This window comes from Zootoca vivipara, chromosome 12 (assembly GCF_965207765.1).
Source record: "Zootoca vivipara chromosome 12, rZooViv2.hap1.1, whole genome shotgun sequence".
Taxonomy (NCBI): Eukaryota; Metazoa; Chordata; class Lepidosauria; order Squamata; family Lacertidae; genus Zootoca; species Zootoca vivipara.
Genome location: NC_142595.1, coordinates 14,759,637 through 14,783,157, shown reverse-complemented (window position 1 = coordinate 14,783,157; position 23,521 = coordinate 14,759,637). Strand labels below are relative to the sequence as shown.

The following is a 23,521-nucleotide window of genomic DNA, read 5'->3' as shown; positions in this document are numbered from 1 at the left end:
GGAAGGACAGATCGTGAAGCTGAGGCTCCAATACTTTGGCCACCTCATGAGAAGAGAAGACTCCCTGGAAAAGACCCTGATGCTGGGAAAGATTGAGGCACAAGGAGAAGGGGACCTCAGAGGACAAGATGGTTGGACAGTGTTCTCTAAGCCACCAACATGAGTTTGACCAAACTGCGGGAGGCAGTGCAAGACAGGAGTGCCTGGCATGCTCTGGTCCATGGGGTCACAAAGAGTCGGACACGACTAAATGACTAAACAACAACAACAGGGTAGTGATAAAGCGGGATATCAAATCCAAACTCTTCTTCTTCAAGGATGTTTAAATGAGTATTCTAAATTGTAAAACAAAATTTAATAAAATTATATACGGTATATATAAAAAAGACTGTCACAGCGGCTGCCTGCTGTGTTCTGTTGGAGAAGATGACGAGGACCCAGGCAAATCACACGTTTAAAAATACTAAGAAAAGACTGCGGTGTGTCCAGGAAACAAGCGAATGGCCGGCGTAGCCAAAGACCAGAGACAGGAAGAGATTGGAATTTTGGTGGCAGCAGCACCAAAAGGAGGCGGGGCACCAGCAAACCAATCAGAAAGCGGTACACTGGAGCTCCTCCCCCCCGGACGGTCCCACGCCTTTCGCTTCTAAACCTTCCGAGCTTCCGTAGAGCTCCCGGAAGTGCCGCGGTTGCTAGGCTGCAGGTTGCTAGGCAGCGGCGTCGCGTCTCACTTGGGCCTTGCCCGACTCCAAGGCATGGGGGACTCGGAGGGCGAGGTTTTGCGGGGGACCTTCCCCAGCCTCATGGCGGAAGGGACGATGCTGAGCCGGCGCGGGGAGCTTGCCAAGGCGCTGACTTGCTACACCTACGTGAGAATTTGCCGTGCAGGATGGGGGTGGGGAGGGGGGTGGGGAGGGAGGGAGGGAGGGGGTGAAGCTGGTTCGTGAACAGGAATGAAGGGAGGAGGGGAGGTTGCCGCTGGGCGCTTGGGGTCGAGCTGATGGTGCGTTTGTCGCATGGCCAGGCATACCTGGGACCCTCAAATACGAGAAGAAGCACCTCCCCCCCACATCCTCCAGATGTGGCCTTTGAGAAGCCAGATGTGTGCTGAGTGTGTGCTTAAGGGCATTAGAAGAGCCTTGCAGGCCAGTTCATTCATTCATTCATTCATAGAATCGTAGAGTTGGGAGGCGACCCCCAAGGGTCCCTGTAGCTCAACCATGACAGGTGGCCATCCAACCTCTTTGCTACTTGTAGAGAAAATTATTACAAGATCCATTGCTAAGAAATGGGGAATGGTGAATGGTGAAGGAACTGTGGCTCGCCAAGTGATCCTTGGCAGGATAAAAGCACACCCCAGTTTTCATCTACGAAATGTTGGGTGGTATATAATGATCTGTTAGCAGCTGTAACTATACTTTTGAGACTAGGCATGGTGTTTTTGTGTGTGTTGCTAGGCCCTGCAACTCCAGCCAGGTGACCGGAACTGCCTTGTTTCCCGTTCAAAATGCTACCTAAGACTTGGAGATACAGAAAATGCCTTGAAGGATGCGGAAGCCTCCCTGGCAGCTGACAAAGGGTTTACCAAGGTAAGTAACCAAAACGTGGAAAGACCTGCACCAACCCAAAGGGTTCCCTTTCAAAATTTATTGTGGAGTATCTGGTTTGATGGTGGAAGGGAGTTATGGTTCTGTCTCCCCTCTTTTCTTAACCCAGGAGGAAAGAAAGGTAACTAATAACTTCCATAAAAGAACCCAACCTTCATGTCATTCTTTTTTCTGCAGCTATCTTTCTAAACCATTTGACAGATTAACCAAGTTAGGAAATTCTGTTGCAAGCAAACCAAGTAGAGATTCAAAGGGACAGTTGGATTGGAAGGGCTTCAAGCAAAGTGAGAATATGTAAATATGAGGATGGGGAAAAGACCCTTCTTCAAGTTGTCTACATCTCAGAAATTATCAGACTGGGATAAGCAAGCTGGTTGGGTGCATTTATTGAGGATAGTATTTTCCATTTACTCGCATGAACAAGTTTACAATGCATAGCTCTCTTATTGTCTATCTGTTGTCTGTATTGCCCCCCCCCCCATTTCCCCTCTTTGTTTCAGGGTCTATACCAGAAAGCAGAAGCATTGTACACTATGGGAGATTTTGAATTTGCCTTGGTCTTTTACCATCGAGGCCACAAGATCCGCCCAGAGTTGCCACAATTCAGGCTGGGCATTCAAAAATGCCAGGAGGCAATTGAAAATTCTGTTGGAAGTAAGCCATGTGATTTTTTTATTAGGGGATGGAATCTAATTGACTGCTAGACCAGAGCTTCAACTTGGCTGAGAATGCATGAATAAAAGAGAAACTAACAGCAAAGATAATAGGCTGTCTAAACTAGCTAAGCAGAGTGCAAGGCAGAGCAGAGCAAAGGATCTTAGAGAAGGTATGAAGGTATTTTGCAAAACCAAGGACATATTTGTATCCTTTTAATTTTATTTGAATTGAATTTTGACTATAAAGCAGACAGTAAAATAAGCAATCCAACAGAAAATCCTTTGAGTCTTCAATGTCCAGGTAAAGATTTTATTTTATTTAAGTCTCAACCTCCAACTTCTATTTTAAAAGGCTTGTATGCTACAGCAGTGAAAAAAGCAAATTCATTGTTATTAGGGAAGAGTTAAAAATAAAAGAAGTACCATAGGCTCTTACGGAAAGCTGTGGTTCATCTGCAGTTGGAATATTTAATGGAGTTCTGGTCCAGGCTGTTTCCAGAAAAACGTCAAAGCTGAAAAATATACAGAAAGGGGCAACTAAAATGATCAAGGAGTTCTAGCATCTTCTCTTGCACAGTTTGCATGCTGCTTCCCAAGGGATTGCTTGCTAATGTTTTTGGCAGGTGATTTTCAGAGCCTTCCTGACCTCTTGGCTGGTGCTTTCTCTGTTTGTAGGCCCTTCTTCTGTGAAACTGGAGAACAGACCAGACCTCTTCTTTCTGAGTCGCCAGGCAGAGGTATGGTCTCACCAACTTTTCCCAAAGTGGGTCTCTGATGTTGGATTTTTTGAATAGTCAAGTTACTTTAGAGCCGGTCTAATGTAAATACTGTCTGTTTAAGAGAAACAGGTGCCGGTGTTTCTGTTAATTGCTCTCAGGCGCGGGCTCTGCTTCTTGTATATAAGGCTCTGCCAGAAAGCCTTCTGTATCTCTTAGTTTCATGCATGTCAAACCTGCGGCCCTCCAGATGTTTTGGACTACAATTCCCATCTTCCCCAACCACTGGTCCTGCTAGCTAGGGATCATGGGAGTTGTAGGCCAAAACATCTGGAGGGCCGCAGGTTTGACATGCCTGGTTGATTCAATGCGTAGTAGATCACTCTCTCAGTTGTTCTCAGTTTAAGAGATTCCTTAGTTGAATCTTAGTATGAGAGTTGCTTAGTTATAATGCTAGTTTGCTGTTAATTCTTGGGTAGTTTTAATGGGAGTTTTGTGGGAGTTTTGGAAAGTGGGTAGATAACATTGCTAAGAGAGAAAGCATTTATCTTTAGTTTAAAGTCTCTTTAGAGTCAGTTTGTTTTTCAGTTAAAGAAACCCAACCGTTTGTATTTTCATCTGCATACTTTTGCAAGTGTGCAGCTAGTAAGGGGTTTCATATAAGGGAGATAATTCCCTACGCTCTTGGTGGTGTTTTCTAAGCCAGGTCAACTTCTGACTGCGTATACTCTGCGTGAAGCGTACTTTAAAGGGCCGCTGTAAAACTGGGATATATGATTTAGGTTAAGCAGGTTTCAATACTCAGTTTTCTCCAATATTATTCTTATCATATATTCCAATATCTGATCCCTTCATTAGGAGGGAATAGAAGATATGGTAAGGAGTTCAAGGCCCAGATACAGGTTGTTGCGGGGTGGGCACAGGGAGGATGTTTGAGTCTGCAGCTATTTGGTCTTTCTCTTGCATCACAATAACATGGTTCACACATAATGCTAAACTTTGGCATGAACAAGTGCGGGTTCCCAGATGGAGAATCTTGACTGCAGTGTTCTTGTTGATCCTGCCACACTACCCAGGGCTAAGCCATGGTCGGGCTTAATGTTACAACTGAATCTGGGCTTGTCGTTTGTCTCCCCCCACAATTACAGTTTGGTTGCAGGTCATAATTTGTCTGGCACAAGACAAACCATAAGCCCTGCTTTGGATATAATACTAAACAAAACTATGGCTTAGTCTTGGGTAGCGTGGCAATAGCAGGACGGGGGGAGAAGTATTGCAGCCATGATCTTTGTTTCAGGAACCCACTCATTTACACAAAGCCGATGTTTGGTCTGGCGTTAAATGCAAACTAGGCCAATTTATGAAAGAAGTGGTGGCAACTAAAATAAAATTCATCTCCCCCACCCCCAATAGTAAATATCCTTGCTCCTCCCAGATTAAGTGCTGCTCCCATTCCATCCTGTTTGCACCCAGTTTGCAGTATTTTTATTGTAGTTCAATTAAAATATGAAGGCAATGGGGTTAGAAACAGTTGCCTCTCTGCTAGGTAACATTGATTATTTCCCTGCCCCAGCCCCAGTTTTTGAAACTCAGATGTATCTATTTTTACTACTAAAAAAGCACGTTGGCACTTTCTTCCTACTGCTCACAAGGACTGTGCCAGCTTTTTTTTAGTGGGATATGGTCTTGCTTAAACAAGCCCTGAGAGTGAAATTCTGAAGTTTCAAATGGACACGAACGAAGTAAACATTCGTTGCAACTCCATTTTACCTTCTGCTGAAATTGTATTTTTAGTATGCTGTATGGATTTACTCACCATGAAAGGGGGAAATTTTAATGAATGGTTTGGAATACGCACAATATTTTGAAAGAAACAGATAGTTGTGGTAGCAAGAGGCGGTTGTCAGGTTGACAGAGCAGAGGGCTATAAGCTGTGCTTTTTTCCTGGGGGAACGCATACCCCTAAACATTTTGTGAATTTAAGTTTGGTCTCATTGAGGGGCAGTATTTCAATATGAGTAGGAAAATGAGAGTACCCCTAAACATTTTTTTTAGAAAAAAAGCACTGGCTATAAGAATAGTAATAACATAGAAGTTCTTCTTTGGCTACATACTGTTCTAAGCATTTGTTTAATTGACTTTCGGTCAGTGTTGCCTACAATGCTTAGTGTTTACCCGAGCCCTTAGCATTTAGCACTTTTCATTACAGTATTTCAGTTCAACCCTCCATGGTAGTACAGTATTATCTCCCTAGTACAGATGGTGAGCTAAAAGCAACTTGCTTATGATCACCTGATGCGTTCATGGAATGAAGCATGAACTGGGGAACTTCCATGCTCATAATCCATGCTCAACCACAATTCTACTTAGAGATTTGTGTAGGTTTTTGTGTTCTTATCACGTTGCCTGAAACACTTCATGTTTCCCCCTCCACAATAAGGATTGGGAACCTCCGCTCACCCCTCCATCAATCTGAAATAATCAGGATTCCAAATGCTGTGCTTTTATCTACACAGTTGCTTTTATCCTGTTATCGTACATCCCCACAGCCTCGCCTATAGTCCAAGTTGCTCCCTTTCTACCTGCCGTGCTGCTTTTCTTCCCACAAGAAGTACTGCAGAGAAAACGAAAAGTCTTTCCCCTTGCAAAATTTATTTTTTTTACACTTTTTATGTGGCAGAGTAAAAGAGCAAAACAGAAGCTTCAGGTCAAATTTCCTAAGAAGGATGCAAAGTACCTAGGCAGACAGGAGCCTGTGAGGAATGAGAAAACCGAACGGCAGCTGCTGGGGGAGCTCTACGTTGACAAGGCTTTTCTGGAGAAATTGCTCAAGGATGAAGGTTTCTGTTTACTTTGTTTGGCTAATGCTGGGCTTGGGAGTTTTAGGGCTGTACATGTCATCAGGCAGTCTAGCAATTACAACCCCCCTGTGAGGCTGACTGGGTATTTGCAGGAATGCAAGGTTTCTTAGGGATTTCCCAGAACAGTGATTTTCAAAATAAAAAAATTCCTTCAGCAGCACCTTAAAGACCAACTAAGTTTTTATTTTGGTATGAGCTTTCGTGTGCATGCACACTTCTTCAGATACACTGGAAACAGAAGTGTCAGACCCTTATATATATATATATATATATATATATATATATATATATATATATATATATACACACACAGAGGGTGGTGGGGGTGGGTGGGAATGGGAGATGGCAGAGACAGAGAAACCAGGACATTCTATACAAGATCTCAAAGCAGCTGTTTTATTACAGAGAAATTTCAGGAACAGACTGGAAAGAGAAGCTGCTGAATTGGAACTCATTACCAAGCTTAAAACCATGGAGCCACCTGGGATGAATAGAGACATCGGATTCTTATCTCATTATGCATGATCAAGCTTTCTTTAGCGCCTCAGCCCTTGCCTCCCCCCCCCCCAGGACTAATTGCAGCCATCAGCAGGCGTTAACAGCCATCCACAGGTTTACCACTCCCATCAGCCCATCTCCCATTCCCACCCACCCCCACCAAAAGCTCATACCCCACACGAAAGCTCATACCAAAATAAAAACTTAGTTGGTCTTTAAGGTGCTACTGAAGGAATTTTTTTATTTTGCTTCGACTCAGACCAACACGGCTACCTACCTGTAACTAGTGATTTTCAATCTCTTGTTTCTGGGCTCTTCGATAAAAAAAAGACCAACAGACTTCCTCAAAAGATGGCTTGTTCACTGTATTGGTCTTCCCCTGCAATATGAAACCTTAGGAATGTATTATCAGTAGGAGACATGTTTGGTTCAAGAGGGATGTTGGTGGAGCTCACAAGGCTTAGCCAGTGCCTCATGTCAGCTGTGTGAATACCCTTGAACAGGGGTAGCCAACGTGGTGCCCTTTAGATGCTATTGGACACCAACTCCCATCAGCCCCATCCTTCATGACCAGTGGTCAGGGATGATGGGAGTTGTAGTCCAACAACACCTGGAGGGCACCGCATTGCTTACCCCTGCCCTAGAACAGTGTTTCCCAACCTTGTGCCTCCAGCTGTTTTCGGACTACAATTCCCATCATTCCTGACCACTGGTCTTGCTAGCTAGGAATGATGGGAGTTGTAGTCCCAAAACATCTGGAGGCACAAGGTTGGGAAACACTGCCCTAGAACGTGTCCCCAAATCTTCAACAACGCACAGAGTTTCCTAATAAATGAAGATTATTGAAAATAAACCACCATGTTAAGGGTTGTGAGCAGCATCTGCCTCACAGGTTGTATTGGTTTTAATTGTCACCCGTGCTGAATTGTGTTTTATTGTTTTATGTCGTTTTGATATTTCTTTATTATAGTACAGTTGTACCTTGGAAGTCAAACGGAATCCATTCCAGAAGTCCGTTCAACTTCCAAAATGTTTGGAAAGCATAGCATGGCTTCCGATTGGCTGCAGGAAGCTCCTGCAGCCAATCAGAAGCCGTGGAAGCTGTGCTGGGTGTTCGGCTTCCAAAAATCATTCAAAAACCGGAACACTCACTTCTGGGTTTCGATAGTTCAGGAGCCGATTTGTTCAGGAGCCAAGGCGTTTGAGATCCAAGATACTACTGTACTGGTTTCTGCTTTCAGAGCTTTCTGGCTGAAGAGTGGCAGGCAAATTCCGAAACCAAAATAAAAACAGTGCTACTATTCGCTATTTACCTAGCCCTTTAGCAGCATCCAATTACAAGTCATAAACATTACTTCATTACTGAAAATATGGTTGCATGCCTCCCCAACCTCTGAGCGGTGCGAGATTCCAGGAGTTCCAGGCACTTGCCCAGGTCTGTGTTTCCTTTTAGAAATGAGGCACAACGGAAACTGTGGTGTCTTTAGGATATATGGCTTGTTTACCCATATATACAACCTGAGCCTGCTATGGAGGGGTCCGCAGCATCATCACCCCAAAAGGGTCTTGCTTCTCCCATGGCCAAGGGCTTGGATTCAAGCAGAAATCAGCCGTGGCTTTTTTCTCTGCTTTTTCAACCTGCATCTTTTCCCTCTAGGTCACATGACAGCAAACTATGCCCTTAAAAAAACCAACTTGGGTTATACGGATTAGACATCTGGTACCCACATACTCATAACAATATGAAGTCCACACAAAGTGGGGGAACGCCTATGTGTTCCAGCAAAGAGAGGATGTGTCTATAAAGAGGCATCTTCCCTAAGCCAGCCAAATATATATAAATAATGTAAACTCTCCCATATCTGTCTGTCTGTCTGTCTGTCTGTCTGTCTTTCTCTGCCTATGGTCTCCCTGCAGACTTGACCAGAAGCACCACAAAGCAAGGGGTGACTGTTGGACGCCTGATCCAGGAAGGGCTTTCCTACCTCGATACCCGCACAGATTTCTGGCAGCAGCAGAAACCTATCTACGCCAGGATCAGAGACCGCAAGCTCATGCTTAAGAGATGGACCAGAGATCAAAAGCGGAAGCCATCCGAGGTGGCCAGATACATCTTAAAGAGCATGGAGGACATTGATATGTGTAGGTAGCTCAACTGAAAATGTGCTGGATGCTTTTTTTTTTTTAAAGCATTGGGTTACATTTATGCACAATGAAACAAAAAGAAGGGGGGGAAGGCCCCATGCATGGTTTCTTCGTTAAATATACCCACAAAGTTAGAAAACGTGAGGGAGCACCTGTAAATAAGAAAACATTATTATTATTATTATTATTATTATTACAGTGGTACCTCGCTAGACGAATGCCCTGCTAGACTAATTTTTCGCGAGGCGAATGGGTTTTGCGATCAGAGGTTGCCTCGCAAGACGAATTCGTTTTGTGAAAAATTCGTCTAGCGAATCGTGGTTTCCCATAGGAATGCATTGAAATTCAATTAATGCGTTCCTATGAGCAAAATAAAAAAATTCAATGCATTCCTATGGGATTCGCTAGACGAATTTTTCACAAAACGAATTGACTCACAGAACGAATTAAATTCGTCTTGCGAGGCACCACTGTATTACTGTCACCATTACTATTATTATTGCATTTCTTTCTTTCCCTATTTATTTATTTAGACAAAGCAATAAGAATAAATAAGAATAAAAATGTGCACCCCACCACCGAGACCATTCCATTGTAACTGTCCAGCCTCCCAAAATTTCAACACCTCTTGCGATGGTTTGATCCCTTTCCGTTTTAACAGTCCCATGGTGAAAGTAGTACAGTTGATCAGAAGATTGACCAGAAGACCTGTACTCCGGATATTAAGCAGGTTTTGCAACAGCTTCATCAGTCCATAATACTATACATTCAACTTGATATACCAATATATATACCAAGTATGTATACTTGCTGTGCCTGTGATGATCTTATATTCTTGGTATATCATGTTGAGTGTATAGTATTATGGACTGATGAAGCTGTACTACTTTCGCCGTGGGACGGTGAGGAGGTGTCCGTCAGGCAGGATGTTCTGAGCATGAAAAATGTACTTTTCAAAACTCACTCATTGCACAAATATATATCGGCTTCAGAATTTCACCTGACTCCTGTATTAACTGAGCTTAGACCCTGGAGGTGTAAAAAGTAGGGTGTTATGTATTTGAATTCTTGCTAAAAGACCAAACCTGTTAGCCGATTATCTGGATGTTGCCTCTCTCTCTTATTCTATAGGGACCCAATGAAATATAGAACAAAATGGACTCAGGTTGGTCTATGATAGTCAGGTCACTTTCATAGCTTGAAGGAAAAGTTGCCTTTTCTTTCTGAACTTCTGCCAGGGATTATGAGGAGCAAGCCCCCAAATCCATTTCAGAAGCCACCAGAGTTTCTGCTTGCATTTGCAGCAACTGTTTCCCTCTATGATCAACGGTAGATTACATAAACATTTTGTAAACGTATCTCCAGGTAAAATGGACTCAGGTGTCGAGAATGGGAAAGACCTGTACCTGAATCATTGCCAGTCAGAATTGACCAATAAGAGAGACCAATGATCTGAACTCCTTACATTGAACTGTAGACAAATCACAAGAAAGAATTGTCTTGCTGGATCAGGCTAAAGGTCCTCCTTGATTGGCATTCTGTTTTCAGTAGTGACCTAACAGATGGTAGGAGCTGATGTGAGTGCTAGCAAACAAGATGGATAGTGAAAATAAGTAATGTGAGGTGCCATTTTGGAGGGGGAGGGTGTCCAAATTTGGGATATCCTAATGAATTGGGGGTAGTTAACATGCATCATATGAGCGCACACTTTCTTCTTCTTCTTCTTCTTCTTCTTCTTCTTCTTCTTCTTCTTCTTCTTCTTCTTCTTCTTCTTCTTCTTCTTCTTCTTCCCTTCCCCGTCAAGTGTTGACTAGCGGCAGCCCCGAAAGAAGCTGCCAGAAAGCTGAGCAAGTGCTGAAAAAGATCCAAGGCTGGTCTGACGAAGAGATCCCCAACAGGAGCGAACTGGTTGGAAACCTCTACAGCTGCATTGGGAATGCCCAGATTGAGATGGGGAACATGGCAGCAGCTTTGCAGAGCCACCAGGTGGATCTGGACATTGCGAAAGAAAAGTAAGGAAGGGCAGCCTACTCTTTTTGAGGCTGCTTGAGTGCCCGTTCCATGCTGCCATCATTTAGCCATAGCTGTGTACTCTTTATTTCAGGACAGGAGTTCGGAATGTGTTGAATTGTTCAAATCTCAGGTTCTACTGGGGAAAAAGAGGGGTAGGGGGAACACTTAGGGTTTCTAGCCCTTATGGTTGTGTAAAAAATGTATGCAGGCAGTGCCTGGTGATATCTTCTGAGCTGGAGATGACAGAATTGGGCCTACCTGTTGGCAGAAGAGGCTCCGGTACTCTGTACAGCTTCCCCAATCCAACAGAGTTAGACAATCTAGCCCAGGCATCCCCAAACTTCGGCCCTCCAGATGTTTTGGACTACAATTCCCATCATCCCTGACCACTAGTCCTGTTAGCTAGGGATCATGGGAGTTGTAGGCCAAAACATCTGGAGGGCCGCAGTTTGGGGATGCCTGATCTAGCCTGACAAGCTCTCCCATTCTCTTCTCTCCCCTCTCCTATTCCTTGCTCCAAATGCCTGTGTCTTTGAATACCTTGCTTTCAGGAGCAGGATGAATAGATACTGGCAGATTTGTGTTTTACTTAGAAGGACACACGCTTACCAGCATTTCGAACGCGAGTTTAGTATTGCAAGATTCAGGCAGGTAGCCGTGTTGGTCTGACACAGTCAAAATTTATTTTAAAAAATTTAAAAATTGTCCAGGAGCACCTTAGAGACCAACTAAGTTTGTTCTTGGTATAAGCTTTCATGTGCATGCTAGGTTATTTGTCCAGCTCAGGGCTTACATCAGAAGGCCATGAAGCAGGAGTTAGTTGCAATGTCAGCCAGGGCTTCCTAGTAGCTGAGCCCATAGACTGGGTGCTTGGAATAAGAGGCAGATAGAGGAGAGAGTGTGGAGATGGGGATGGGGAGGAAAACTAGCCACAGGAACAAGTGTATTTCTAGTTCACCCAGGGCATGGTCTCAAGTCAATCAGGTCTGTGTGTCTTCAGTAGGAGACCTCCTGGGAACCATATGTATGTATGCTGTCTAGAACAGGCATCTCCAAACTGCGGCCCTCCAGATGTTTTGGCCTACAACTCCCATGATCCCTAGCTAACAAGACCAGTGGTCGGGGAAGATGGGAATTGTAGTCCAAAACATCTGGAGGGCCGAAGTTTGGGGATGCCTGTTCTAGAAGGAAAGCTAGGATACGGAATACCCATACTGTCAGTTAGCATTACGTTGCCTTAACTTGCCTTCTTCTGACCCATGAGTACCAGTCTTTCCAGAATTGCAAGCACTAGGGTTCTAGTTTGTAATCATCATCATTATCTCTGGGTGAGCCATGAAAGCTACTCATAGAATGATTGCGCTCTCTAGCGGCTAAAATGTTTAGGGCAAGCCATTGAAATCAAAGTCAAATCACTATTCCTTGCCATATTGCTCTCCCAGAATGTGAGTATCCAAATCCACAGTGATATCCTCCCCCAGGGAAGGTGGTGCTCCAAACAAGGTACAAATCTGTTCCAGAATCCCTGACCTACTGCAAATAAATAACATTTTAAAATCGGCCTCTTACTTTCCTCCTTATACACTTGTTTCCCTGCTTTCTTAGTTGCTTTCTTTCATTTCTTCCTAGTTCAGCACTTTAGAGTAGAATCCAGCGGATATCTGCTGTGTCTTAATGTCCCTCCATTTCATACCTTGTTCCTTTGTTGTCTACGTCTCTGGACGAATTCACGATTGGAATGGCTTTATCGCACCCCAGAAAAGCATCGTTGCATTTTAAAGATGGCTCTGCAGCACAGTTTTTGGGCAGATTCCCCCATGCCTATATTTTAGATTGAAAGCGGCTTGTGGGCATGGATCTCCCAGCTTCTTCATTATCCTCTTTAAACTCACACACACAGAGCTTTCTTTTGGTCCATAGACCTAAAATTCTTTCAACTGCTACAAGCAGCTGATGATGAACTATAAATCAATACATACAGCTGGAGCAACGTACAGGGGCTGGAGAAGGAGGGCAGGTCAGAAAACTCTCGGGAGATTTTGAAGTAGCAACCCAGCTTTCAGGTCACTCATTTTTGCTTCTTCTTGCAGCAACCTGACCGATGCCATCTCCAGAGCCCTTGACAATATTGGCAGAGTGCATGCCCGCATGGGCAACTTCCAGAACGCCATTGACACGTAGGTGGAACCCAAAGACAAACAGTCAGGTCTCCATGCCTCTTGCATATATGTAAGGATGGTCTCCCAATACAACCCACCTGCCTTACCTTCATTCTGTAAACTGGAACGGCTTTTACTCCCATGGTTTCCTTTCAAGGGATTCTTGGAGTTGTACTATTTGGAGAGGATGAAGGACCCTCAACAGCGGGTGGTCAGCTGCCCCACAAATGTGCCGCTCCTAAATCTTTTGAAAGAAGCAATGGCATACTTGACACACACACACATCTTGGCACACAGGGATGATTTCCTCCCATACTTCTGCTCCATGAGGATGAAAGGATGAGAGTTTTTGGGGTTGGACCATCTAGATTCTACAGAATGTCATTGACTAGGGAATGGATTTCCCAAGGGGTGAGGGGCGTTGAAAACTGTGAAGGTCAGGCAGGTACAAAGAATAGAAGGGTACAAATAGAGATGCCATTAGTTGCCATCTCTCCCCGCCCCTCATCCCACCAAGTGCCCTTTGTCTCCATCCCTGGCCTGCTGGGTACCAATTCTTAACTTGGGGGTGGGGAATCTGTGGCTCTGCAGATGTTGCTGGTGTATAACTTCCATCATACCTGAGCCTCAGGGGCCCTGGCAACCCTAAGTAGCGTCTGTAAGGGAATGGAAAGTAGGGGCCAAGATCCTGTGGAGGGCTGAGTGCACTCTTAATAGCATACCTGAAGGAGAGTCTCCACCCCCATTGTTCAGCCCGGACACTGAGATCCAGCTCCAAGGGCCTTCTGGCAGTTCCCTTATTGTAATAAGTGAGGTTACTGGGAAGCAGGCAGAGGGCAGGGCCAGCCCTACGGCCAGGCTGGGTGGCGCAGGGCACCACGGTGCCAGCCCGCCAGGGGGGCGCCGCGAGCTGCGCCCACCCTCTGGCCGGCCGGTCCGCCGCGCAGCTGCGCCCACGGCAACCGCGCTGCGCCCGCCCGCCCATTGCGCTGGGAAATGGGGGGTGGGGAGCCAGAGGGATCCGGCGCACCACGGCGCCAGGGGCGCTTAAGACGGCCCTGGCAGAGGGCCTTCTCAGTGGTGGCGCCCACCCTGTGGAATGCCCTCTCAGTTGTCAAGGAAATAACTATCTGACTTTTAGCAGACATCCCTTGTATAGGGAAGTTTTTAATGTTTGATGCCTTACTGTGTTTTACTTTGTTGGAAGCCACCCAGAATAGCTGGGGTAACCCAAATAGGGAAGAAGCCCTGGTCTTGAAAGAGCCAGGAAAGTTACTCTTCAGGCCTGAATTATTTCTGCAGTTAGTTGCAAAATTCTGTTTTATTTTGAAAAGCTGGGAAGAAAAGATTCCACTTGTGAAGAGCAACCTGGAGAAGACTTGGCTGTTCCATGAAATGGGCAGATGCTACCTTGAGCTCAACAAAGCGGCGGAGGCTCGGGACTATGGCGAAAGGTCCTTGCAGTGTGCAGAGGAAGAAGGAGACATTGAGTGGCAGCTCAACGGCGGTGTATTGGTGGCACAAGCACAAGGTGAACTGCTTTGCACAAACCTAAAAAGTTTTATTCACTAGCAGGGTCTGTGTGAGCTCCACAAGGCTCTAGGGTTGCTTCCCCCCCCAAAAAAGGAGCAGGCTGGGCTAGGCAATTGTCTGGAGTGCGGAGGCTGTTTTCCTGAAAGAGAGAGCACATTGGGAGATGACGAGAGACAGCTTAGCATCTTGTCAGCTTTTTAAAAAATTAAATCTGCATTTAAAGGGACACAATCTCTTATGGATTTCTGTTTGCTGCCTAGAGCAGGCACCCCCAAACTTCGGCCCTCCAGATGTTTTGGACTACAATTCCCATCTTCCTCGACCACTGGTCCTGTTAGCTAGGGATCATGGGAGTTGTAGGCCAAAACATCTGGAGGGCTGCAGTTTTGGGATGCCTGGCCTAGAGCATAGACACTTGTTCAAGAGGAAGTGGTTGGCAGCGGGGGGCGGGGCGGAGTAACATATTAAAAATAGAAATGAATAAAGTATATTCTAGTCTGTTCTGTTACACTCCTCAGGACACCAGTGTTTGGATATGTTGTGCAAAATTGTTTTCATTTGACATGGGCAGCAAATAATTTGGTGGGTCCCGAGTACAGAATTAGGTTTCTCACTCAGACCTTGACATGCTGATGGGGGGGAAAGTTGAATGCTTTGTGCCTCAAACCAAATGGAGCTTTGGACAAGGGCATGCAATTGCTGGGGTGAATGAGCGAAATCAAACAAAAACATTGTGTTGAATACTGTAATGAGAATTATGCAAATGTCCATCCCCTGCTTCCGAGTTAAAAATAAAAATCCTTAATTTTTTTTTTTTTTAGTTTTGCTAATTTCTGCCCGGACACTGCTTCTGACAGCAGTATTCTGGGTATGTCTGGAAAATTCCGGACGTATGGCAACCCTATTGTATGGAATATTCAGTCTAGGATTAAAACGCTGGTTTTATTTTGTTGAAGGAAACTCGTGGTTGGACTAAATTATGCATATTTAAAAGTATGTATGCGGCTGGCACTGTGGGTTAAACCACTGAGCCTAGGGCTTTGCCGTCATAAGGTCGGCAGTTCAAATTCCCGTGACGGGGTGAGTTCCCGTTGCTCGGTCCCAGCTCCTGCCAACCTAGCAGTTCGAAAGCACGTCAAAGTGCAAGTAGATAAATAGGGAAGGTACAGCGGGAAGGTAAACGGCGTTTCTGGTCACAACTGGACCTAATGGTCAGGGGTCCCTTTACCTTATGCTTATATTGCCACCAACTCACTTAATTTTTTTTACAGTGCCAAAGAAGGTATTTTATGGTATCTAGAATTTTTTTAGTAGGGAAGAGAGTACAGTGTGTATCCCAGGATGGGAAATGAAGCTTGCATGTTTCCCCTTCTTTCAGGCAAATGAACACATCACACCTGGCATCAGTACTAGGCCACCAAGACAGCCACATGCTGGGTCTTTGTTTTTTGTTGTTTAGTCGTTTAGTCGTGTCCGACTCTTTGTGACCCCATGGACCATAGCACGCCAGGCACTCCTGTCTATTGGGTCTATTGTTTACATTGAACTGATGTGTATCAAGTCCAGAATTTGTGGGTTCAAACTGTGTGGCCCTTTCCCAAACTGTATGAAGGTTCATGAATGTGCAGTTTAGGTTTGTGCACGGTACAGTAGATGTTGCACACCTAGTTCCTATGCAGTTATTGCATTCACATATCCGGAACATCAAGGTGTAATATGTGTGCCCAGGGGTCGGGGCAGGGGGGGGGGAACAGGAAAGGCAGGGATCCTGCTTCCCAACCACACTTCAGTGAGAGTCTACACACATATCAATTTATTTTATTTGAGCCTTTATTGCTTCAACCTTAGGTCAACAGTATTAAATGACAATACCCCCACCCCAATAAAATAAAATGTAAGCAGATGGAATATCCTGGGGTTTGGGGTGCATCTTACATCCCTTATCCTAGAGAGTTCCAATAATCAACTGAAAACACACCACATGTTTATTTTGTATAAGTTTTTCTGAAGCCTATATCTTGTTAAAGTTGATTATTTCTTGTTCTTCTCTTTTTTTAAAAAAATTATTAACACACAGTGAAACTGGAAGATTTCCAGTCAGCAGTCACCTACTTTGAGAAGGCTCTGGAGCAGGCGAAACGTATCCATAACGTTGCTGCTATGCAGGCGATCATTATTGTAAGTGGTTGGCTATAACCAAGGGGGGGGGGAGATGGTATTCCCCCCCCCAAAGGCAGTGGGAGACCAAAAGAAACACAGTGGGGAGAGCAGGATATTTTGTGCATGTTGTTAGGTAAAGTACATTTTTGTGGGACTGAATTCAATAGTTTAATTGCATGCTATGCCATTTTTTAAAAGTACAGTGGTGCCTCGCTAGACGAATTTAATTCGTTCCACGGGTCTATTCTTATAACGAAAAATTCGTCTAGCGAATCCCATAGGAATGCATTGAATTTTTTAAAAAAATTTTTTTTGCCCATAGGAACACATTAATTGAATTTCAATGCATTCCTATGGGAAACCACGATTCGCTAGACGAATATTTCGTAAAATGAATTCATCTAGCGAGGCAACCTCCGCTAGAAAAATCCTTTCTTTAAGCGAAAATTTCGTCTTACAGGGCGTTCGTTAAGCAAGGCACCACTGTACTTTCATTTGTTGGCCCTGAATCTTTCATTGTTCAGCTTCATTGGATGTTCCTGGGTTCTAGTATTATGGGAAGGAAAGAAAAAGCTTCTCCTGAGCCACACGGTGCATAATGTTATAATTTATATCATGTCCCCTCTTGTTCATCTTTTCTCTAAACTAAAAAGTCCCAAATGTTGTAACCTTTCCTTGCAGGGCAGTTGCTCCAACCACTCAATAATATTCCAACTATGGTTGTATGCACAGATTTGTATATCTGTGTTTGTTTATTGAGTATTGTGATATTCAGTATTGCATTACAATACTGTCAGTTCTGTTTTCAACCCCTTTCCAAATTATTCCTAGTATGGAATTCTCCCTTTACAAAACTGCTGCACACTGGGTCAACGTCTTCATCAAGCTGTGACCCCAAGGTCTCATTCCTTGTCCAGACCTCATGGCCATATATGTGAAATTAGGATTTTTTTTTGTCTTAGTGTGCATCATTTTACACTTGCATATATTGAATTGCATTTGCCATTTTACAGCCTGCTCACCCAATTTGGAGAGATCCTTTTGTGGTGCTCCTTCTCATTCCTGTAAATTCCTGTCCTGAATAATTTGGTATCAGGAGCAGACTTGGCTATGTCACTTCTCACTCCTAAATCTATAGGTCTAGATAATTGATAAAACGGTTAAGAAGCACAGACCCAAATACTCATCCTTGGGGAAATTCCACTTCCCACATCCTGCTAGCTAGTGGGAGAACTGTCCATTTATTCCTCCTCGTTTTCTGTTTCTTAACCAATTACTGATCCATAAGAGGACCTCTCCTCTTGTTCCATGACTGCTAAGCTTATTCCTGAGTCTTTAGTGTGGTGCTTTTGTCAAAGGCCTTTAATCTAAGACAGGGTTTCCCAAACTTGGGTTTGTTTTTGGACTACAACTCCCATCGTCCCTAGCTAGCAGGACCAATGGTCAGGGATGATGGTAAATGTAGTCCAAAAACAGCCGGAGGACCAAGTTTGGGAAAGCTTGGGTCTAAGCACACAATTCAGCTACGGTAGATCACCTTTATATACTTCTGGACATATGTTAGTTAAATGGAACCTTCTTGTTAAGAGGTTAATATACCTCTGAATACCAGGTGCTGGGATAAACTATAGGAGGAGATTGCCTTCATATTTTGCTTGTTGACTTTTCAGAAATATGTGGCTGGTCACTGTGGGAAACGGGACGCTAGACTGGACGGATATTTGGTTTGACCCAGCAGAGATATTTCTCTGATATAACTGCTATGCATTGGTTCTTGTGTCTACAGAGGGGCCCCACATAATGCAAACAATATTACCGATTCATTTATTCCCTGCCCCTGCCATAAACTACCTGACAGTTCATAGCCATGACACCTCCAATTCACCTGATCTGATAACAACTCACCTGACCCAACCTCATCTCTGCTACCCTTTTGCCATCTGCTGGGTTTCAGGCAACTAGGTTTGTACTTTCAGGTGTCTCTCTTCTCTGTGTGAACCTCTTGAAGAAGAAGCAAACCAGGATTTCGGTCCTGTCACCCCCACCCCCAAATAGTCCTATTTCATGGCAATGCCACTATATATGCAGATGGCAGTAGTGGGAAGAGAGAGTGAGGCCTGACTCAAGTTTCCCATTTAAGATCCCCACCTTATTTTTGCAGGCACTGGATGAAGCCAACAAAGGATTCATCAAAGAATTGAAAGAAGAACAGAGGCTTGAAAGGATGCGCGAGTTGAAAGGTTGGTTCACATACCAAGCTGTGTACAGGGGAGATTTCGGGCATCCTATGATCTATCTTCCTTTGCAGGGTGTATACACACAGACATGCTAGCCAGCAGATGAAGGAGTAATTTGGGGTGTTTGTACAGTGGTGGGCCCAGCATGTGGAGCACGCTTTTAGAAAAACCTAGAAGGAAAGGTGCTTCATTCCAGAGTTTAAACCTAGAAAGTGTCAAAACACAGAATGCATCAAAAGCCTCCCTAGCACATTTTGAAGAATAGTCCCTACCATTTTTCCATGCGTATAATAGTTGTTCTATCAAATAAAGAAAAGGGAGGCGGATAAAGGAAACTAGTACTTAAAGCCCCTTGCCCTGAATAGATGTTGCCTGCTTCAGGGGCAATTCATCATAAATCCCCCTCCACCTTGTTGAAACCTGAGAAAACGTGAGAACAGGAAGCTTTTAATTAAAAGCACAAAAGCCCTAAAAAGAAACCCTCAGTAGCCCATGTTGAAGAAACAGGCACTGCAATTAGATTTTAGTTTTAATTGGAAAAAATTAACCACAAATCAACTCTCGAAAAACAGTAGGAGAATGGAACACTAAACAATAATACAGCAATTTGGTAACTATCTTGTCTGGACGCTCTGCAAAAAGAAGTGACTAAAGGATGGCAATTTCAAGGGAAAGGGCTAATGTGTAAACGTCCTTAGGCCCATATAACCCATATGAATAAAATTCATCCAGATGTTTTGAAGTATTGTATCAAGACTAACCTGTAGGTGGTAGCATTTCTCCAGTTTCCTCCTTGTTCTTATCCAGCAAATGGATAAACTCTCTCCTTTTGTTCTTGGCTAATCATAGGTTTTATAGGTTACTTGTGTTTAGCCTTTAATTTTATTGTTAGCGATGTACTCTGGTATTAGTAGCCTGAGTGTCATCCTGCATCCCTTTTTTTTTGAATAATAAAAAAGAATTTTTGGGACTGCCTTACACACCACCCTCCTCCCAAGGCAGGAGTCGTCCAAATCTCTATTCAAAGAGCAGTCACATTATATCAAGACACCAGGGAGAATGCACACTACTCTTGCAAAAGTTCTAAATGGGAAGCAAAACCCATTTACCGAGTCTCCTCATTGGCTCAGCCACAGAATTGCTATGATTATAGCCTCAGGCAAACTGCTTTGTTGTCACAGTCTGTAAAATGGGGTGAATGCCATAAGACCATAAACTGCGAGGGTAGGAGTGAGCTAAGAATTCCTAGGGAGGATCTTCTCTGAGATTCCATTTCTTTCCCAGAATTAGAAGATGAGGAGGAAGAGGAGGAGGAGGAGGAGGAAGAAGAAGAACAACAACAAGAGGAGAAGAAGGAGGAGGAAGATGTTGGGGATGCAGATACAGGAGAGCGTACATCAAAAAAACAAGAAGAGGAAAAGGCTGGGGAAATTGAAACTGAAAAAGAGAAACAGGTATCAGGCACAGAGGGCGGAGAGACAATTACACCAGAGGATGGGGAGAAGAAGCAAGAGGAGGGAGAAAAGACACAAGGAGAAAGCGGGGGAGGAAGTCAGAAAACAGAAGACGACGACGACACAGGAAAGTCCGACACAGGGAAGTCGGGTGAGGACATTCCAGGATGAGGCCTGTGAAAGCTTGCCCTTGGGAACTCTTGGCTTATAACTCTGGAAGTGCCTTTTCCATGGTCATCTGTTTTGCTCCAGATGTCTTCTCCCCAAGTCACTTCCGGTGCCTTCCAGGGCATTCAGAAATAACCATTTTGCTTTCAGGTAGTTTCAAGAGGGCTCTAAGAATGTAGGGAAAGTTGCCATTTTATGTAAGACACCCCAAAAGGCTACTGTTTAGGTAACTTCAGGAAGAAGGAACTGTTCTAACCATTAAAAAGCCTTCAAATGCCGCCTGTAGTGATATATTTTATTTTCACTGACCATCTTAAACAACTGAGATTAATCTTAATTGCAAACTAGATAACCGATTAGAGAAATCCTTCAATCAGTTAATGCCATAGTTCTGTTGTAAGCAAAGGAATACGAAACTTTTTTTTTTAAGGTGCTGGGAAGACAGTTCAGCTGGTTAGGGCCTGAGATTCACCCATAAATGCATGCAGGGAGTTATGCCTTTAACTAGCATTCAACTGAGGGAAATACAGTAGGGAGTGGGGTTTTTTAAATGTTGCATTGAACAAAGGCCTCACGTTGAGATATGGGCCATTTCTGCACGGTCTGGGGCGATGCGGTTCACCAGAGAGATTTTGAAATCTAAACTTCAAAACATGACTTTCTGTCCAGCATAAGTGCAGAAGTCACACTATTTCTTCCATGCGGCCTAGTGTATCATTGAGAAGTATACATATGCACACATGCATCAGAGTTTGCAAAAAAAGAGCTATTACTGTAAATTAGATTTGTGTGGCTTTTCCTGATCTTGCTCCCCAAATACAAAAAGTTTTCAGAACTCCAGAATGCTTGCACCCTCCCCAAGTAATAATGGTGTAGGCTCTGCAATGGTGTAGACAATGTGCCACATTGTCTATATACACTGGTAGAAAACAGGCAGCACATTAATTAGATCGATATGTTCAAAGCCCATGCTAGCTAGGGCTGATGGGAATTGTAGTCCAAAACATCTGGATGGCACTAGATTGTGTGTGTGGGGGGGGAAGCTGGACTAGTAACCATCTGCTTAGAGAGACATCTCTTCAGATGATCTACCCACCTTTCTGCTGCAAATCAAACCATGCAATCCATACCGTAACATGCAGATTACAGAAAAAAGAACACACACACACACACACACACACACACACACACACAGCAAAACTGTAAATTTCTTCCAGGTGCCTGTGGCAAGTGAAGGAACGCTAACATTTCCCTCCCGTCGGTATCCAACTACCGCGTTTCTCCGAAAATAAGACACCGTCTTATATTTATTTTTCCTCAAAAAAAACACAAAAAAAACATGGTGGCTTATTTTCAGGGGATGTCTTATTTTTTTTATTACATGTCCAGCCTAGCCTCTTCCTTGGCGGCCTCCAGAACTGCGGCTATCACTATGTCTTATTTTCGGGGTATGGCTTATATTGCGCAAATGCTTAGAAATCCTGCTACGGCTTATTTTATGGGTATGTCTTATTTTTGGAGAAACAGGGTATCCAGGGATGGGAAACGGGTAGTTTCTTCATATATTAAAATATACTTAGTATATTAAAGGCCCTGACTTTTAAGCCCTAAACGGCCTCGGCTCAATATACCTGAAGGAGTGTCTCCACCCCCATTGTTCTGCCTCGACATTGAGGTCCAGCTCCAAGGGCCTTCTGGCGGTTCCCTCACTGCGCTAAGTGAAGCTACAGGAAACCAGGCAGAGGGCCTTCTCGGTAGTGGCGCCTGCCCCGTGGAAAGCCCTCCCAACAGATGTCAAGGAAATAAACAACTATTTGACTTTTAGAAGACATCTGAAGGCAGCCCTGTTTAGGGAAGTTTATAATGTTTGATGTTTTATCGTGTTTTTAATATTCTGTTGAGAGCTGTCCAGAGTGGGATATTATTATTATTGTTGTTATTATTATTTAATTCATTAATTATTATATGCCAAAGTCTGGTGGTTGTCGTTTTAAAGAATCAAAGTGCCACTCAGGCCGTTTTAAGAGTTGCAAGATCATAAAACGTATATGAGAAAAGGGCAATTGGTATCACCATAAGGTTTGCAACAAAATTGTTATAGTGTATCTTCCTTAAAAAGCAGGGCATCCCTTTCAGATTGGGATTCCACTCGATGTATCTTTCCCAACCACCACCATCACACTACATTACTGACCTACTAAAAAAAAGTACGGTAAAATTACCAGTCTACTAAAGCATGCTCGGTCCTTACCAGGCTGCTTTATTTTCTTGGGGCGGAGCCTTAGGGCGCAACATTTTTGTAGGATGCCTCCCTTCATATTTCTTCAAGTTTGGCTGCAATCCTGGCTGGCTCTCCTCCTCCATAGTTGCCTGGGGCGATTGCATTTCTTTTATTCTCACGACCCCTGCTGCAACAAAGAAAATATATCCCTCCCTCACAGGTGGGACCCAGGTGGCGCTGTGGGTTAAACCACAGAGTCTAGGGCTTGCTGATCAGAAGGTCGGTGGTTCGAATCCCTGCCACAGGGTGAGCTCCCGTTGCTCTGTCCCAGCTCCTGGCCACCTAGCAGTTCGAAAGCACATCAAAGTGCAAGTAGATAAATAGGGACCGCTCCGGCAGGAAGGTAAACGGCGTTTCCGTGCGCTGCTCTGGTTCGCCATAAGCAGCTTTGTCATGCTGGCCACATAACCCGGAAGCTGTCTGCGTTGCCTATAGACAGGCCCGGCCCTACGTGCAGGCTGGGTGGCGCAGGGCACCACGGTGCCGGCCCGCCAGGAGGGCGCCGCGAGCTGTGCCCACCTGCTGGCCGACCGGTCCGCCGCGCAGCTGCGCCTGCCCGCCCGCCTGCCGTGCAGCAGCGCCCACCCGCCCACCGCGTTGGGAAACGGGGCGGGAGGGCGCCGGAGGGATCCGGCGGGCGCCGGAGGATCCGGCACACCACGGCGCCGGGAGCGCTTAAGACGGCGCTGCCTATAGAGCAAGATGAGCGCCGCAACCCCAGAGTCGGACACGACTGGACCTGATGGTCAGGGGCCCCTTTACGTTTACTTTACCCAGGGCCGGATTTAATTTGATGAGGCCCTAAGGTATGTCCAGCTGTCCTTTGTCAACAACAAATTGTCGCTGGTTTTTTTTTTTTGTGTGCTGAATAGATGCTATATGGCAATTTATGGACCTAATAGGTACCTACAGCCATTTGCACATGCTGCAATACAACCAGTCCATGCAGAATGTAGGCACCCTATATATAAAGGTAAAAGGTAAAGGTACCCTTGACCGTTAGGTCCAGTCGCAGACGACTCTGGGGTTGTGG

At 44.6% G+C, this 23,521-nt stretch overlaps 1 protein-coding gene across 2 annotated transcripts in view; it reads left to right on the top strand.

The window, feature by feature from the left end:
• The first annotated feature begins 642 nt into the window (after positions 1-642).
• Positions 643-23,521, top strand: part of ODAD4 (outer dynein arm docking complex subunit 4) — a 34,893-nt gene continuing 12,014 nt past the window's right edge. The window contains exons 1-12 of one of the 2 annotated variants that reach the window (XM_088655107.1): positions 643-869; positions 1,458-1,589; positions 2,108-2,261; positions 2,939-3,000; positions 5,660-5,819; positions 8,256-8,480; positions 10,288-10,495; positions 12,587-12,673; positions 13,990-14,186; positions 16,266-16,366; positions 18,510-18,588; positions 19,870-20,484. In XM_088655107.1, the coding sequence (XP_088511233.1) occupies positions 756-869; positions 1,458-1,589; positions 2,108-2,261; positions 2,939-3,000; positions 5,660-5,819; positions 8,256-8,480; positions 10,288-10,495; positions 12,587-12,673; positions 13,990-14,186; positions 16,266-16,366; positions 18,510-18,588; positions 19,870-20,210 (1,860 nt within the window). In that variant the 5' untranslated portion in view covers positions 643-755 and the 3' untranslated portion in view covers positions 20,211-20,484. Of the gene's footprint in view, positions 870-1,457; positions 1,590-2,107; positions 2,262-2,938; positions 3,001-5,659; positions 5,820-8,255; positions 8,481-10,287; positions 10,496-12,586; positions 12,674-13,989; positions 14,187-16,265; positions 16,367-18,509; positions 18,589-19,869; positions 20,485-23,521 lie in introns of those variants that run through there. The other variant, XM_060281098.2, reaches the window with a different exon arrangement.